We start from the raw sequence: 16,587 nt of genomic DNA on the forward strand, positions 1-16,587 counted from the left end.
GTGTCTTCCCTTTCCTTGTGTTTTCCTCCATTGTATTTCTTCTATTCACAGAATCATCGGGCTGGAAGGGACCTCAGGTGGTCATCTAGTCCAGCCCCCTGCTTCAAGCAGGATCAACCTCCACTAAGTCATCCCAGCCAGGACCTTGTCCAGCCGGGACTTAAAAACCTCAAGGGATGGAGAATCCACCATCTCTCTAGGCAATGCATTCCAATGCTTCACCACCCGCCTGGTGAAGAAGTTTTTCCTAATATCCAGCCTACAGCTTTCCCTCTTCAGCTTCTGACCATTATTCCTTGTTCTGCCATCTGACACCACTGAGAACAGTTTCTCACCCTCCTCTTTAGAGCTCCCCTTCAGGAAGTTGAAGGCTGCTATTAAATCACCTCTAAGTCTTCTCTTCTGTAAACTAAACAAGCCCAAATCCCTCAGCCTATCCTCATAGGTCTTGTGCTCCAGACCCTTAATCATTTTTGTTGCCCTTTGCTGAACCTGCTTTAGCAAATCCACATCCTTTTTATACTCGGGAGCCCAAAACTGGACACACTATTCCAGATGTGGCCTCACCAGTGCCAAATAAAGAGGAATAGCTACTTCTCTAGATCTGCTCGAAGTGTTCCTCCTAATGCACCCCAGTATGCTGTTAGCTTTCTTGGCTACAAGGGCACACTGTTTACTCCTAGCCAGCCTTTCATCCACCATAACCCCTAGGTCCCTTTCCATCGTACTGCTGCTGAGCCAGTCGGTCCCCAGCCTGTAACAATGTTTGGGATTCTTCCGCCCCAGGTGCAGGACTCTACACTTCTCCTTATTGAACCGCATCACATTTCTTTTGGCCCAGTCCTCCAATTTATCCAGGTCCCTCTGGATTCTCTCTCTACCCTCCAAGGAATCTACCTCTCCCCCTAGTTTTGTGTCATCCGCAAACTTGCAGAGGGTGCAACCCAGTCCCTCATCCAGGTCATTAATAAAGATGTTGAATAACACCGGCCCCAGAACCGAGCCTTGCGGCACTCCGCTTGAAACAGACCACCATCCAGATATTGAGCCATTGACCACTACCCGTTGGGCCCGACCATCAAGCCAGCTTTCTATCCATCTTATAGTCCAAGGATCCGATCCATATTTCCTTAACTTATGAACAAGAATGTTGTGGGAGACCGTATCAAAAGCCTTGCTGAAGTCAAGGTATATCACATCCACTGACTTCCTTATGTCCATAGAGCTTGTTCCCTCATCACAGAAGCTGATCAGATTGGTGAGGCAGGACTTGCCCCTATTCTCTTTCTGCTTTTGGCCTTTTGACCTTATCCTGAGACCACCTGTGCCTTCATAACAATATGAGACTGGCTGAACTATCCCAATGTGCCTAGGACTGGAGAGAGAGAGAGAGAGAGAACAGGGATTTGCCCAGATTAGCCAGGTAATGTTTCAAACCAAAAAAGTGAGCTAGGATCCAGAGCAGCAGCTCTCATGGCCAGCCCCAGATGTCTATCTGTGACTGACTTCCATCCTAAGCTTTTCTTCTCCCAAATTTAGTATTATAGCTCTTCTTTTCCCTACTTTCCTCTTCCTCTCCTGCCCTCCCCCCACCCACTCTTGTCTAAATGTATAAAAATGAACAGCAACTTAGTCAGTTCAGATTTCATCAACAGAGCTAACCATTTTTTCTCCACCTAAGGATTGTTTGACAAAATAAGACTAACAATATCATCTCTCTGAAAAAGGGATGTCAGTAAGTTTTGATTGTTTTGCATAGTCATTCAATTTCAAATGCCTTTTGTTTTTTAATCTTTTGTGTGTCCTGTTAGATAAGTTCTGAACTTTTCAACCTTTGGCCTAAATTTTTGAGTATGTTTGCCATAGAACTATGCAGACTATAGGGTTCTGAACTCAAAAATTTGAACCAAAGTTTATTTGTTAGCATTTTGCCATGAGCCAGTGTCTGTGCTGTCTTTAACTCAGTATGCCCACTAATTAGATTTAAATTAATAGGAGGTGAAGATTGTGTCCTTTATTTACCCTCCTTTGTAGAATGGGAGGCTGTCACAGAGAGGTTAACACCCCTTTCCTTTCACTGAAACTCAGGATATATCCAACCCACACTGGGTGGTAAGGAGGTTCCATGTGTCATCCCTGCCTCTTTTTATGAAAAAGATTTGGCCTTAAATATATAAGGTGGATGTGCGAAAGAGGTATCTAATTTGATTTATTTCTTAGGCCATCAGGAGCAAGCTGGCTCATATTGAACCTTGTAAAGGAACAAATGAATGGAGTAAACAAGCAATGGAAAGATTTGAAGAAATGACTCAAGATAAATTTATGCTGTGTTCAGTCATAAGTAAGTTATCAATTGTGTATCTAATAATTATAAATAAGTGCATGCTCTGATAATTGCATATCAAATAAAATAAATTATTTTGTATATTAAATGAGGTAAATTCACTCTTGTGATTAGTTCCTCTCAGATTTGACCTGCACTTTTTACCAGGAATAATTCATATTTGCAGTAAGTAATGCTATGAGTTGCCAAATGTAATTGATGTAAAACTGTATATACTTGAAAGTTAAATTACCACACTTATGGCTTTTGTTTCATGTGGGAAATATGAATATTAAATGGTATAAACACTCTTAGGGCTTGATTTCAGAGATGTATTAGTTAGTATTCATGGCTTCCACTATCCCCAGAAGGAGGTTTGGAAGATCAGCTCTTCTGAAACAGGCTAATAAAATGTGCTGCTGAATTTCAAGTTACATCTCTTCAGTGGGATCTTCCCCGTTATTTATTTTTGCTTCTGCTTATTTATATGAGATGGGGAAATCTTGTGTAAGCCAATGCCAAAAATATGATTTAGAAGCTGCCTAATAAATTAAGCATTGAGAAATATTTGACTGTTTGCCCATAATGTTGAAGTGTGGAAACCTCCAAAAAATCCTAAATGAATGTGTGTGAAGTTGGGACTGTCTAAACTTTCATTAAATTTCATTTTCCTTTTTCATTAAAACTGGTTGTATTTATTCTACAGATCAGATCTTGGTAGATTTAATTTTTTCAAAGTTTTACCTGCCTCAGTGCAGCTATACTTCCTCTCTTTTCTCCTTCCCTCTCCCCCAGACAACAGACTTTTTTGGTATGGTCATTACTGGAAATTTCTTTAAATTAAGCTGTATCTTTATTTTGAAGGTATATCACAAGATAATGTGCTGTCTATTGAACTCTTCGATTCCCCAGATGTTCTTGGAAAGAGATCGTCTAGTGTAAATAGCCAGCTAGTTAAAGAAGAGCTAGCATCCTATGTGCTAGGGCAAGTATTCTGTTCATAATGGGGATGGAGGGGAATTGGAATTGCCTGAATCTGGATTTTCCAAGTGAGATTGATCGCATTGTCCATATGTTAACGGAAAAAACTATTATTAAAGAAAAATACAACCAGTAGAGATTTATACGTTTTATGAGTGTTTTTGAATAGTCTTTAACTAGATGAAATAAAGGGTTAAGTTTATTGGAAGTAAGTTTTTATTATGAAGGTGTTTCATCCTAACATTAAAGGCTAATTAAGATAAATTTAAGGGTTCAAATTTTCAAAAAACATGTTATCAGAAAGTCTCCAATTCCCTAGAAGAAACATAATTATAAGAAAGCCACTAACAAAAATGTTTCCTAATAGAAATAGACATTTAAGCCATGTGTAAATTAGAGCCATTGGTCAACAGAAGTTTATATCAGAAGATATCTCGCGACAAAACTTCTGTCAGCAGATAGCATCCAGACAGCAGAGCATATTGAAAGAGTGATCCAGTCTGTCGACAGTGTGTGGCTGGACTGCCGTATTGGCAAAATGACCACCTGGAAGAACAGCAGATAAAGTTGTACGGTGTCCCAGAGGCCTTTTCTGTTGACAGAAGGCACCCTGGATTGGACAGGCCTATGTTTTGTCAACAGTTCTGTTGACAAAGACATTTTCCCTTGTGGCGAACAATGGAGAGGAGAAGAGATTCTTGGTTTAACAAAGAAGGGGTTTCTGGGGGCTCCCCATGAGTGGGTCAATTCAGGGCATACTGCGTAAAGACAGGGCTACCTACAGTCCAAGACTGACAGTCCTCCATCCTCAGGAACATGAAACTAGTTGCAAAGAGCACTTCTGGTTCACTGCACTGTCTAGCAAGAAACATACAAGAAAATCACTAGACACTTCAGTTCTCCTCTGTCACCACCAGTATCACTCCTTATACAGGTGAGAGGTAATGAAAAGCAATTTCACCAGGTTCTTCTGGTCCCAAAGGACCAGACAGATTTATAACTTAAATCTTATCCAAAGAGTGCACTGTTAGCCAGTCCTTTAGAAACTAAAATTTAAAGATTGATTTTAAAAAAAAGAAGAAAGGGTGAAAGTTAAAATTGCTAAAGGAATCAAATTACATACACCAGTTGCAGGCTTGTAGCAGAGCTGGTAATCTGCTGTTTTAAATCAACTTTCTGCAATACATCTGGTCTTAGGATGGGTGTTCTTTGTCACGTGTTCACATTTCAGTTTATAGCAAAGATCCTCCAGAAGCTGAATTGAAGACAAAATGGAAGAAACTCCAAGGCCCTTTTTATATCCTTCTCATCTGGTGGGATTCCTATTGTTTTCTATGGAAAAGTATATCTCAAGATGTAGTTTGTGACATGAGCAAGTCACTTGTCCATGCATGACTCAGACCTTTAGAGGTAGATGTCATTGCTCACATTACAGGTTGAAGGTTTGCAGTAAAGTCCATTCAGTGTAGTTGGGTGCCTCTCATGCTTCATTGTTCATTGACTGTTTCTTGATGGGCCTATCCACCTGTATAGCCTTTCCCAGACATGCTGGCTAGCTGTTCTGTGGGTGTTACTCCAAAAGCTAACATTTGAAATTCAGACTCTCAGCTGATTTTTGTACTTGAAAATACGAACATGATATATGCGCACAAATAATATAGCCATAACAAGCGAACCATAAGCTTTACATAGACACCTCACTTGGCCCACTTTGTGCATGATTTGTTAGCAAACCTATAACAGTGATTAGAACAATGATCTGTAAAGACCTATCACAAGCAATAACATAACATTTGCACACCTTTCAGGGCTACCAAAGGGAAGCCCAGGTAACCTAAATTCCCTCTAAGCTCAGTAGCTGCCCTGCAAGCTATCAAGTGCTCTGCACTTCAGGTATCACTTTCTCCCCACCCCTAACCCCTACCATACTGCTTCTGCCCTCTGTTTTGGAGCTGCTCTGGGAACCTCCTTGCTGCGCAGAGTGGGAAATGGGAGGAGGGTGTTGATGTCTATCAGGGTGTTCCCTGCCCCCTGTACTCAATTGCCACAGAGCAGCAGAGACACAACAGGGCTCAGGATAGAGGGAGTGTGCTGGCCCTATAACCCTACAGAAACACTGAAGTTGCTTGAGTGCTGGCTTGCTTTTTTCGGGTGGAGATGGTTGGTTAGGATTTTTTTGTCTTATTTTTTCCCCCAAGATATTTATAGTTACCCTTTTCTCTTGTCTGAATTTTAGAAGTACAGCTTAACACTGAACTAATATTACAATTGAAAGTAAACATAAAACTTGAATTATAAATTCTATGTCAGCCTGTTTTAAATTTTCATACAGATACGTCCAGAGTAATCTTGCAGAGCACAACGAAGTCTGGGATCCTTGTTTAGAAGAATTTCTTGAAACTGAAAAATTAGATACCGTAGACTCAGAAAACATGAAATCTTTACAGAATGAGGATTTACAATCACTTTCTAACAAAGAACTACAAGTGCGAATCAGTCATGTGGTATCTCCAAATAAGATCTTTGTACAGTGTCTGTCATCAGAAAATTTATTGAAAAGGTATTTTAAGAACAAACAAAATAGAAGCATTTTATCAGTTAATATTTTAAGTGTTACAACTTGTGTTTTTAAACTTTGAAAGTGCATTTTTTCATTCTAATCTATTAAAGAAAATAATTGCTGTTAGTTACTATTTTGCAGTGGAGCAGTGCTCAGTCTCTGACTTGCAAAGCTATTGCATTTTCATTTTCCCTCCCCATAAACATAGTGTGGAAAGCAGTAGATTTGCACTATGAAATACTAACCTAATTATATATGCAATGAACAGTCTTAAAGTGCTGTGACAGGTTATTTGCTCCCTGCTAAATGGCACTAAAGTAAACCCTTGAATTAGGTGAGGGTTGCGTTCCTGGAGCCCCCATGTAAGTCAGATTTTCGTGCAAGTTGGAGGGCAGATGGGAACCTGGCTCCCAGAGTAGCGGGGAGTATTCTCCCCGCTACTTGTGGGACCCAGGAAACTAACCACGTGCTAGTCAGTTTCCTGGGTCCCACAAGCTGTAGGGGGATGGGAACCAGGCTGCACTGCTCAGTTTTCCAGCTCTGCAAGGGGAGGGGAGCTGGGATCGAGGTTGCTGCCCGGTTCCTAGCCCCCCGCCATTCCCCAGACTGGGAAACCACTTCTGTCAGGGGTGGCAGCTAAGAGTCAGGCTGCTGCCCCTGACAGGAGCAGTTTCTCTGCTCTGGTCAGGGACAGCAGCGTGACTCTTGCTTCCACCCCTGACAGGAGCAGCTGCCACTCCTGTCAGGGGCAAAAGTTGTGTTAATTTGAGGCATGCGCAACTTGATTGCGTATATCTCGGAGGTTTTACTGTATCTTCTGGCCATTCTGGGTCTTAGCTTGGTCAATCTGATATTGCTTCCAGTGCTTACATTCTGAATGTCTCTCCTCTGCAGCCCCTTTCAAGCTGTTGGGAGCTGCACTGTGCTCTTTGTGATTCAGCCTTCCAGCCAGATTACTACTGTGGTTTCCCCTTTGGGGGGATGGGCAAGAAACTCAAAAGTTCCTGTTTTCTAGCATTGTTAGGTTGTCTTCTGCTTCACTACCTCACAGTGTCACTCCCACAGCAGCTGGCAGGGAAACATGGTCTCATCCTCTAGTCTGGATTCTAGCTCAGGTACCCTCTGCACAACAGCCAAGGTCTATTCCTTGCATCTTGCTACCTTACATCTTTGTCCCTTCCCGCTTCTCTGGTTTGTCAAGCTCTTCACTCCATCCTTTCAGGGAGTGACTGCAATCAACTTATATCTACAGCCTTCAAAAGAAACCTTCCTTTTCCCCAGGAAATGACTGCAGATTTCTTTACTGCAGCTCTATTTCCAATTTCCTGTCTTTTGTAGAAGCCCCAGCTGTTCCTTACTGGTGAGCTTTTCTAACTCGCTGTCTCTATAATTAGCTGATTGGGCCCGCCTATCCTAATTCATTTATAGCAGGGCAAGTGTGGTTAGCATACTCCATCAGAAGTGTTCGCTCTAACCCCCATTTTGTAATTGAAACTCCAGTGGACTTCAATATAAAAAGGATTGGGGCTGAAAAAATTTAATGTAGAGTCCAAAAAAGAATGTGTCCTCTCTGGTTCATTCGTTAATAATCTTAATAAAGTACTATCGATAACGACCAGAGGTGTTTATTGTCAAAGTGCTATAATACTTTTTAAGCATTCCACAGAACTATGAGAGTTGGATTATCTTTTGCAAAGCTCAGTCATGTCACCTAACTCAAATATCCTTCAAATAGACTTCAGAGCAACTGTGTGATATTAGTATAGCAACTAGACAACTGTAAGATTTTTGCTGACCTCTTAAAATAGTTTGTCTGCAAAGTAAGCCATGTTGTGCCAGTCAGAGTTTTCTGCCTCTCTTTGCCGTTTCCTTTTTTTCTTGAACGCATGCCAGCTGGATTCCCTCCAAATCTATTTTTGATGATACCAAAGGTGTAGAGCCTATATTCTTTCTTGAAAAATTAAAAGATTATGTAAGTGTGAATGGGCAAAAGATGCTGCTCGATAAAAGATGCTGCTCAATAAAACTGAGTTTTCTTAAATGAATTCCATGGTTATGAGAATATAATGGGTTAGAACATAGTTACAACTTTTCTGAGTCTGTGTACCTGCCACAAAGTTACTAAAATTGGATTGCATCATATTTCAGCAGTAACTGGGTAAATATTTCTTAAAACCACTGGATGCGTCTTTACACTTGGGAGAAGTTGGCTTAGATACAATGTTTTTTTTTTTTTATGTTAGCTTACAGGAAAAGATGGCCGTTCTGTATGAAAATTCCAAGTTTGAGCAAGTGAAATGGGAAAGTGATATGTACTGTGCTGTTCATATACGTGATCTGAACCAATGGCAGAGAGGCAAAATCATCAGGGTTGTCTCTGACACCACTGTAGAGGTAAATATCTTAAGCAACATAAGACTTAATTCAATTAGTTTATAATGCGTCCCTTTCAGCTGCAGACATACTCTGTTCACTGATTTTGTATCGGTACTTTCTTATTTCTCATTATGCTTTTGGGAGGAGTCCAGTTTTAATAGTCACACAGTATTGTAAATATTAAAGTCTCATCAAAGTTAGAACTTCAGAAGTAGGTTTGGTAGTTTGGGAAGTGGCTGAGGATTGACTTGTTTTATTCCGCTTATAGTACTAGGAATCCACTGTGCAATGAATAAGAAGAAAGCTGAGTTACTTTGTAGTACAAAACTACTTACTATCATCTGTAAAGTAAGCTAGTTACTTTGGCTGGGTCTACATGTGCCCCTTCCTTTCAAAAGGGGCATGTTAATGAGCGGGTTCAAAAGACACTAATGAGGCACCGCAATGAATATGCGACGCCTCATTAGCATAATGGCAGCCGCGGCAATTCAAAAGTGCGGCTTTTCGAATCGCACGCCGCCCGTGGAGTCGGGACCTTCCGAAAGGACCCCCTAGTTTTCAAAAGCCCTTCTTCCGATCTTCATTGCAGCGCCTTATTAGCATCTTTCAAACCGTCTCATTAACATGCCCCTTTTGAAAGGAAGGGGCACGTGTAGACCCAGCCTTTGTGTCCCTGCGGATGTCTCACTTCTGGCTTTTCTTAAATTCCATTAAGTTTTGTCTTATTTTTCAGACCACATTCATTCTGCTTAATGATTGGATATTGAATTAGGGCTCTGCATGTTTCTCTTGTATGAAATTTTTGTGAGTAGGAAGAAGAGAAGTGGTGTCCATGACAAGATGTCCTTTAAATACTGCAGTTGGAGACACTGATGCTTGTTTCATCACATAGGCCTGCCCTTAAAGAGATGCCAGTACTGGGTTATCAGAAACAGAAAAGTAGCCGTGTTTGTCTGTATTCTAACAAAACAAAACAGCACTTTAAAGACTAACAAAATGATTTATTAGGTGATGAGCTTTCATGGGACAGACCCACTTCTTCAGATATTAGGAGTGTCATTTTTTGCTTACATAATTTTCCTGGTAAAAGCTCTAGTGTAGGTACAGTTATTTCAGTGTAAAGGAGGTTGATAATTACTCTAGTTTGGGAGGTGTCTAATACCAGTATAATTGCATCTGCGCTGCGTTGGGGAGGTAGCCACTTTAACTGTACCAGCATAGTTAAAGCTCAAAACTTAATTGTGCACAAGACCTAAGATAAGGCAGTGAAAGATAATTGTTGATCATTTACAGTCAGATCACCGACTCTTGATAGAGTAATGGATCTGCAGTACAGAAGTTGCTATATTCAGGCTACGTCTACACTAGCTCCCTTGTTTGAATGGGGCATGGCAATCAGGCTGATGGGAGATTACTAATGAAGTGCTGTGATGCATATGCAGCACTTCATTAGGCTAATCCCCTCCCCACCCCCCATGGCAACTTCAAAGTGTCAAACTTTGAAGTGCTGGCATGCCATGTGGCTGTGGGCACTGTGAAGTGCCCATGCTACTTCAAAATGCCTTTACTCCCCAAAAGTTTGACACTTCAAAGTTGCCGCGGGGGAGAATTTGCATAATGAAGTGCTGCATATGCATTGCAGCACTTCATTAGTAATCTCCCATCAGCCTGATGTGTAGACATAGCCTAAATCACCCAGGCCAGCCTCTACAGTGGGGATGGAGGGATGTAGCGCAATCATGAAACTTGAGGAACAGGCCTGTCAGAGACTCCAGTAAAACCTGAGCAGATGTGAACTCTTCTTAAAGATCGGGGTCCAGCATTTATGGTGGGTTGAATAGAGAGTTAAAGTCTCTTCAGAAAATGGACATTTTGAAAAGCACATGTCTAATGCGGAGCAAATTACATGCAGTGGAAATAAAAATATTTAAACAAATTATTTCTTAATCAACGCACCTTTTAGGTTATATATATATATATATATATATATTATTTGAAAACACTTCACATTCTCTCAAAACTATTGTCTGGCTTTTCTTTCTGATCTTGTCCATGTTTAAAATCATCATAATGTATTTACGTATTTTATTGTATGTATGGTATGCCATTTAGTTTAAGAATTTCACCTCTAAGATCTTTTTACCTTTCACAGGTAATGTTGTGTGATTTTGGTGCTAAAGAAATAGTGAACATCGAGTGTTTAAGAACACTTGATGAGAAGCTGAAGCCAAGTGGAACACTAGCCCTAGAATGCTCCCTGGTAGATATAAGGTAATTTATTCCTTGTATATTGGAATAATGCTGAAATAGTGTGAGGATAGTTATAATTTTTAATGACATATTTTAAGTCAGGTTATATTCAAGTAAAGCATAAACTGTGAAGTTGATGGAAAGGTTCTTTGTTTTGGACTAAGTTACATATTGCAGGAAGAGAGGAACAGGTGCTTTGTTTTCTTCTCTCTTCTGGCCTGCTTCTTCTCTGTACTTAAAGATTGATCTTCTGAGGCAACTTAGTAACTGGGTCATTTGAAAATATGAAAGAGGATTTTGGCTTTCCTTTCCTTGTCTGTTGGTGGGGGACAGAAGGATTCTTCCATATCAATAAGTTGTAGGAATTTGGCCTTCTTTCCCAATGGCCATTATGCAAGAGAGCGTGCCACTTATGGAGAAAGAGGGGAATCAATGAATGCATTCAAACCAGGGATAAGTAACCTTTCTGAGGCAGAGTGCCAAAATTCGACCTTTTGACCTCCTATGTATGGTCTGAGTGCCAGTGATACTTTCTAAAGTCACTAATAGTCCTACTTTCAATAGCTCCATTAATAAATAAAGATTCAGATCTTTACCGTTTAGGTGGTGGTTGGTAGCATAAGCTGGTCTTTTGTTAATCCACAGGAGGCATGGCTTTGAGCAAGTTCCCAGCTGCATGGGCGAGGAGGGGAGGGGCTGAGCTCCTGCCTCCTGTACCAGTGATAATCTGCTCGCATGCCATGGACTGCTGACCCCTGCTTTAAACTAACATGTCCTGTAATGAGGGGAAAATCCAACCTTGCATTAATATAGCTGTTGCTAACAGATTTCTGAAGTACATTTCCTAATAAAATATTGCAAATTCTCTGTTTTTTTGAAACCATCTTAATCTACTTTAGGGTTCCCTTTTAAAATGTACAATGCTTTTCGATCCTCAACCAGCTTCTATTATTGTTTCTCTTCCTTTTTGGTAGACTGTGGTATAATCTTTTAATTAGAAGGGTCAATTTGATAGTTTTTCAAAGTCCTGCTGTTGGTCGGTATTTTTATATATACGCCGTGAAGATCTTTATTAAAATAATATTCTCTCCTTTACTAAGAGTTTCATTTGTTGCATTTTAGACCAGCTGGTGGGAGCAAGCAGTGGACAGCAACAGCTTGTGATTGTCTCTCCTATTACCTCACTGGAGCTGTAGCAAACCTAATCATACAGGTCTTTAATCAAAATAAGAAGTATATGTAACATTCCTGTGTAGGATTGTCTGTCCCTTTTGAGTTAGTTAAACATGCATTCATGTTGCAGAAACATACCTGGAGGGGACAAATGTGCTGTCATTTCTACTTATTTTGTTCTTTGTTACTCACTGAAGCAGATGATTCAAACTTTAAAAAGATATGTCCTGTCTAGCTCATGTAGTCAGCCTGGGAAATGTTTGGTCTGTTGACCATTAATACATTTATCTGGAAGTTACAAAATATCTACTTCTCTTACGGAGTTATTAACTACTTAGCAGTGGCCTAACACTTTCTTGAAGCTGTCGGTCTCAACAATTATAGCCCTATTCCATTTTAGGAGAGAATTGTACTAAATTATGGCAAGGACGCTGTGGTAATAGTGAATTTCTGAGACTTCCTAGACATTTAACAGCAGGCTTTAGAGCTAAATATGGCACGGATGTTATGTTGGTGCTTGACCCTTACTAGCAGTGGATGAAATGCAAATATTTTAGGTTACTTTTTGTTTAACCCTTTGAGATCACTGATATGTTTGCAGACTCATGCTTGATAAGGCAATGTTGCCCTTAAGTAGCTCTATTAATTTAAGAAAAAACCAGAGTAGTAATGGGTATATGACCATCTGCTTTTCTCCATAGCAAAGATAATTAGACAGAGTTCTGCTCTATAACCCCCTCCGCCCCCCTCGCAACCTTCCCCCCGCCATCATACATAAAAGAAAACTATAAGGTACTGGTAAAAATGGCAGTAGTCTCAGCACATCAACATCCTAAGAATTGTCAAGTATTTTAGCAAAAGGGTTCTAAGGAGTGGTTTGAAGGAGAATAATGAATTGGCTTTGTGGATGTTCATGAGCAGCTCCTCCCAAGAGTGAGAGGCAGCATGAGAAAAAAAACACAAAGAGGCTTGTCTGAAATTTTAACAAGTGGGCATTGGTGGCTGGCATCATGAGCTAATGGGAGTTGGGAGCTGATCTTTGGTTACGGAATGAGAGATAATGGATAAAGTGTGGATAGGTTTTGAACGGTCTTGGAAGTGAAGACAGGCAGCTTATGTTTGATATGATAGTGACAGATGACCTAGTGGACAGCTGCAAAGAGGAGGAGGATGTGGTCACAGTTAATGGCTAAGAATGATTTTTGACATCGTTTTGAAGGTATATGAGCGGAACAAGTTTGTATTTGTCAATGCCTGAGAGAAGAATGTTGTAAAAATCAAGACACAAATTACTGAGGCCCTGGACAAGAGTTTTAGTTGTGTCAGTATATAGGAAATGTCATTTCTGAGAGATGTAGTTCAGAAAGAATCTGCAAGAGAGAGCTGCATAGCCTGGATATGAGGCTGTACAGTGAGGTCCAAGTTGAAGATGACACTCAGGTTGGTGGCCTGAGTGATAAGCAGTGACGAAGAAAGGATGAGGGGGGAGGCTGGAAGAAAGAAGATTAAGAGCTCTGTTTTTAGTCATGTTGAGCATCAGCTGACAGATATTCATGAGATATCAGAGACAGGCCAAGGACACAGGTTTGAAATAGAGAGGTAGAGCTGTGCGCTGTCAATGTAGAGATGATAAACGGGTTTGCAGAGAGGATTACCAAGACATAATGTATAGAGGGAAAAAAGAAAGGGACCAAGTGGAATAGGCACAAAAAGTTTGGAAGGGGATGAGGAGGATTCTTCAAAGACCATCCTGAAAGAGTGATTAAAGAGCCTGGAGAGAACGTGAAAGCCAAGGGAGGAAAAGATTTCAAGAGGAGGTGTGTGGCCAACTGTGGCTGAAAGAAGCTGACAGATCCAGGGAATGAGGAAAGAATACTGGTTCAGAGATTTGGCTAATAAGTCATTAGAGATTGTTGAGTACGAAAAAGGGAAACTGAATTGGAAAGGGTCCAGGATGGAATCAGAAGACAGAATTTCCTGACAGCAGTTATAAACAGCATATTCAGTGATCTTACAGGTGAAAAAGAGATGGGGTACGGTAAATGAAGAGGGAGATGGTGTCAAGAATTTTTTGTTTTAAGATCAGAGAGACTAACGTGTTTGTACTCTTAGGGGAAGGAGCCAGAGCAGAGTTAGAGATTGAGGAGAAGAGTAAGGGCAGAGATGAGGATGGAGGAGATCAGAAGATGGGATGGGTTTATAGGGGCAAGTGGAGAGACTAAACACATGGACTTGTTGAAAAGCTTGTGCGGCTGAGTGTGGAGAAGGAGAGGGTTCAGAAGCGGGAAGATCATTGCATTTCCTCATATTTCTCTTAGAAGAAATTGTCTAGATGCTGTGCAGAAAGAGAACTGGGTGGAAGGAGGAAAAATAAGGATGAATCAAAGGTGTTGAAAAGATTGCGGCTATGGGAAATCAAATAGTAGGAAATCACCGAGACTTTCTATTGCCGCAACAGAGATCTCACTCCATGCAAGCCTGGCATCTCTGTATGGCATTCCATTGCAGGGCATTTGAAAGGTGGATACTTGGAATTCCATCTACACATTTGCAACAAGTTGTTTATGCCTCAACTCTGGTGGTAGAATTGAAATCTGAAGGCATCTTTGCTACCAATTTCCTCACACCCACCTCCAGTCTGAATGCTGCTTAATAATTGCTCATGTTTGGAATATCCATAGAGACCGTCATTTGAAGAAGAAATGGAAGTTATTTACAGTAACCGGAAGTTCTTCAAGTTGTGCAGTCCCTATTTGTATTCTGCTCCCTGCCCTCCATCCCCTCTGCTACAGATCTTGTGAGATTGCACTAAAAGGAGGAAGTGGAGAAGTATTGACCCAGACTCACTTTAATATCCTGTATTGGAAGCATGAGGAAATCCACAGTGTGTGTATAGGCCAGCAGACACTGCTATGAATAATTTCTAGACATGGGTGCTTGTTCATAACCCTATATGTTGAATACATTTAGGAATATAAACCTTGAAAGAAATTGCAGTTTCAGTAAGTAACCTCTGTATCTTAAATTTCTCTCAGGAAAATGATGGATCTCAACCACTACCTGTGAAAATGTTTTGTAGTGATGAAACAGGACAGCTTACTGATATTTCTGAATATCTCATAAAAAAGGGTCTGGCTTTCAGAAACCAAAGGTATGAATAATCTTAATATTACATCATTTCAGATTTCCTTCTTTAAGTTACTTACAAAACTGTCACGCACACCTTGACATTTTTTTACTTTTGTAAATAAAAGAAAAGCTACTCCTGGAGGAATTTTGTGCAGCGTGAGAGACATAGAATTCATGTGTGCTGCATAATTTTTTTCCACAGAAAATACATTTCTTCCAGTAAGTCTTGCATTTCTGCCTTTCTCCCATCAGTGGCCTCTGTGGGCTAGAAGAGCCAGGAGCTGTTCTGTCACCATAGTGGCCTCTCATGGGCAAAAGGTAGAAATGCAGCATCTCTGAGGCAGAATGTATTTTCTGGACGGGGATGTGGAAGAGGAAATCTGTGCATGCCGAGTGATACAGAATTTCCCCCCAGGAGTAGACATTATCACAGCTCTGTGTCGACAAAGCCAGGTTAGGACAGAGTTAGGTACTATGGGACTCCTGGGATTGGGTCCTAGACTGGAGTTCAGAATGGTTGCTGAGAGGGTTGACAATGTAGAGCCTGGGGTCAAGGAGAGAAGGACTGCAGGATTACATGGCGACTGGGGGAGGAGGCTGCAGAAACCCATAGGGATGAAGCAGGGTGCAAGGACAGGGACTGTATGGAGAGAGACTAGAGCAGGGGTCAGCAACCCTGAGCAGGGGAGCCAAGAGTGGCATGCAGGCCAATTTTCATTGGCATGCAAGGCAGAGCTCAGCCCCACTCCTCCTCCCGCATGCAGCCAAGAGCTTGCTCAGAATGATGCCACTTGTGGATTAACTAAAGACAGTGCTACCAGCCCCCATTTAAACAGCAAAGCTCTGCATCTTAATTTATTAATGAAGCTGTTCTAAGTAGGCCTATTAGTGACTTTAAAAATTATCATCGGCTCCTGGACTGTATGTAGAGGTCAAAAGGTCAAATTTTGGCACTCCACTTTGGAAAGGTTGCTGACCCCTGGACTAGAGGTTAGGGCTGAATGGGGGAGGCTCTCTATCAATCCCTATCCACCCCTCAGAAAACATTTGTCCATACTTTTCCCAGCCAGATCCAACAACCCTACAAGGTCAAACCCAGACTCCTCAGCAATTACTTTCCTCTCCCTCAGTTCCTCCATTACCATTCACTCCCTCAACCCTCTGTGTGGCTTCTGAGTAGGGTGGGAAATAAAGTTCTGGTTTGAAAAAAAATGCAAGGGTGGCTTCTAGCACTTGTGTCCAAGTGCAAGAAGCACAGCCCATTGATTGCAGGACCATCCTTCTGCCCCTGCCCAGCCGTGGGGCTCATCCTGCCTCTTTCCTCAAGTGCCTCTCCCATCTGTGTTCAGTCATTGCTGGCCTCTCTCCTGCCACCAAAGAGGAACCCCACAGCTGTTGGCACAGAGGTATGGCACTGACCTTCCCAGTCCAGCAATTTCCCAGGTTTGGGACTGGTCAGGTCCTGAGGCTGCCAGACCAGGGAGGTACAACCTGTATATTAATATGCCTAGTAAGGAATCTGTGGTGGGGTGCAGTCAAAGAAGGCCCCTTGTGAATGTTCTATGGTGTGCTGATCATGCCACTGACCTGCCTTCTTGCGCTCTGGGGCTCCCCACTATCCTATCCTGCTGGGCCAGATCTTCTGGTTTTCCCCCACCCAAGGAATAGAGTTGAGGTTACTGCCTCCTTGCGGAGCAATGTGGACATTGATTTACTTTAGTTCTAAAGCACAGCATCCAGTAAATCAACCCCCCAAAGTAATCAAAACCCCAAATAAATCTGTCGCTCTCTGTCC

General features: G+C 41.5%; 1 protein-coding gene across 1 annotated transcript in view; it reads left to right on the forward strand.

Annotated features, from left to right (window-relative positions):
• RNF17 (ring finger protein 17) overlaps window positions 1-16,587 on the forward strand; it is a 170,672-nt gene that overhangs the window by 92,739 nt on the left and 61,346 nt on the right. Inside the window, exons 16-22 of the mRNA XM_074982032.1 lie at window positions 2,221-2,341; window positions 3,188-3,308; window positions 5,637-5,864; window positions 8,108-8,258; window positions 10,393-10,511; window positions 11,613-11,703; window positions 14,699-14,814. Of these exons, the coding sequence (XP_074838133.1) occupies window positions 2,221-2,341; window positions 3,188-3,308; window positions 5,637-5,864; window positions 8,108-8,258; window positions 10,393-10,511; window positions 11,613-11,703; window positions 14,699-14,814 (947 nt within the window). The remainder of the gene's footprint in view (window positions 1-2,220; window positions 2,342-3,187; window positions 3,309-5,636; window positions 5,865-8,107; window positions 8,259-10,392; window positions 10,512-11,612; window positions 11,704-14,698; window positions 14,815-16,587) is intronic.

Source organism: Carettochelys insculpta, chromosome 1 (genome assembly GCF_033958435.1).
Source record: "Carettochelys insculpta isolate YL-2023 chromosome 1, ASM3395843v1, whole genome shotgun sequence".
Taxonomy (NCBI): domain Eukaryota; kingdom Metazoa; phylum Chordata; order Testudines; family Carettochelyidae; genus Carettochelys; species Carettochelys insculpta.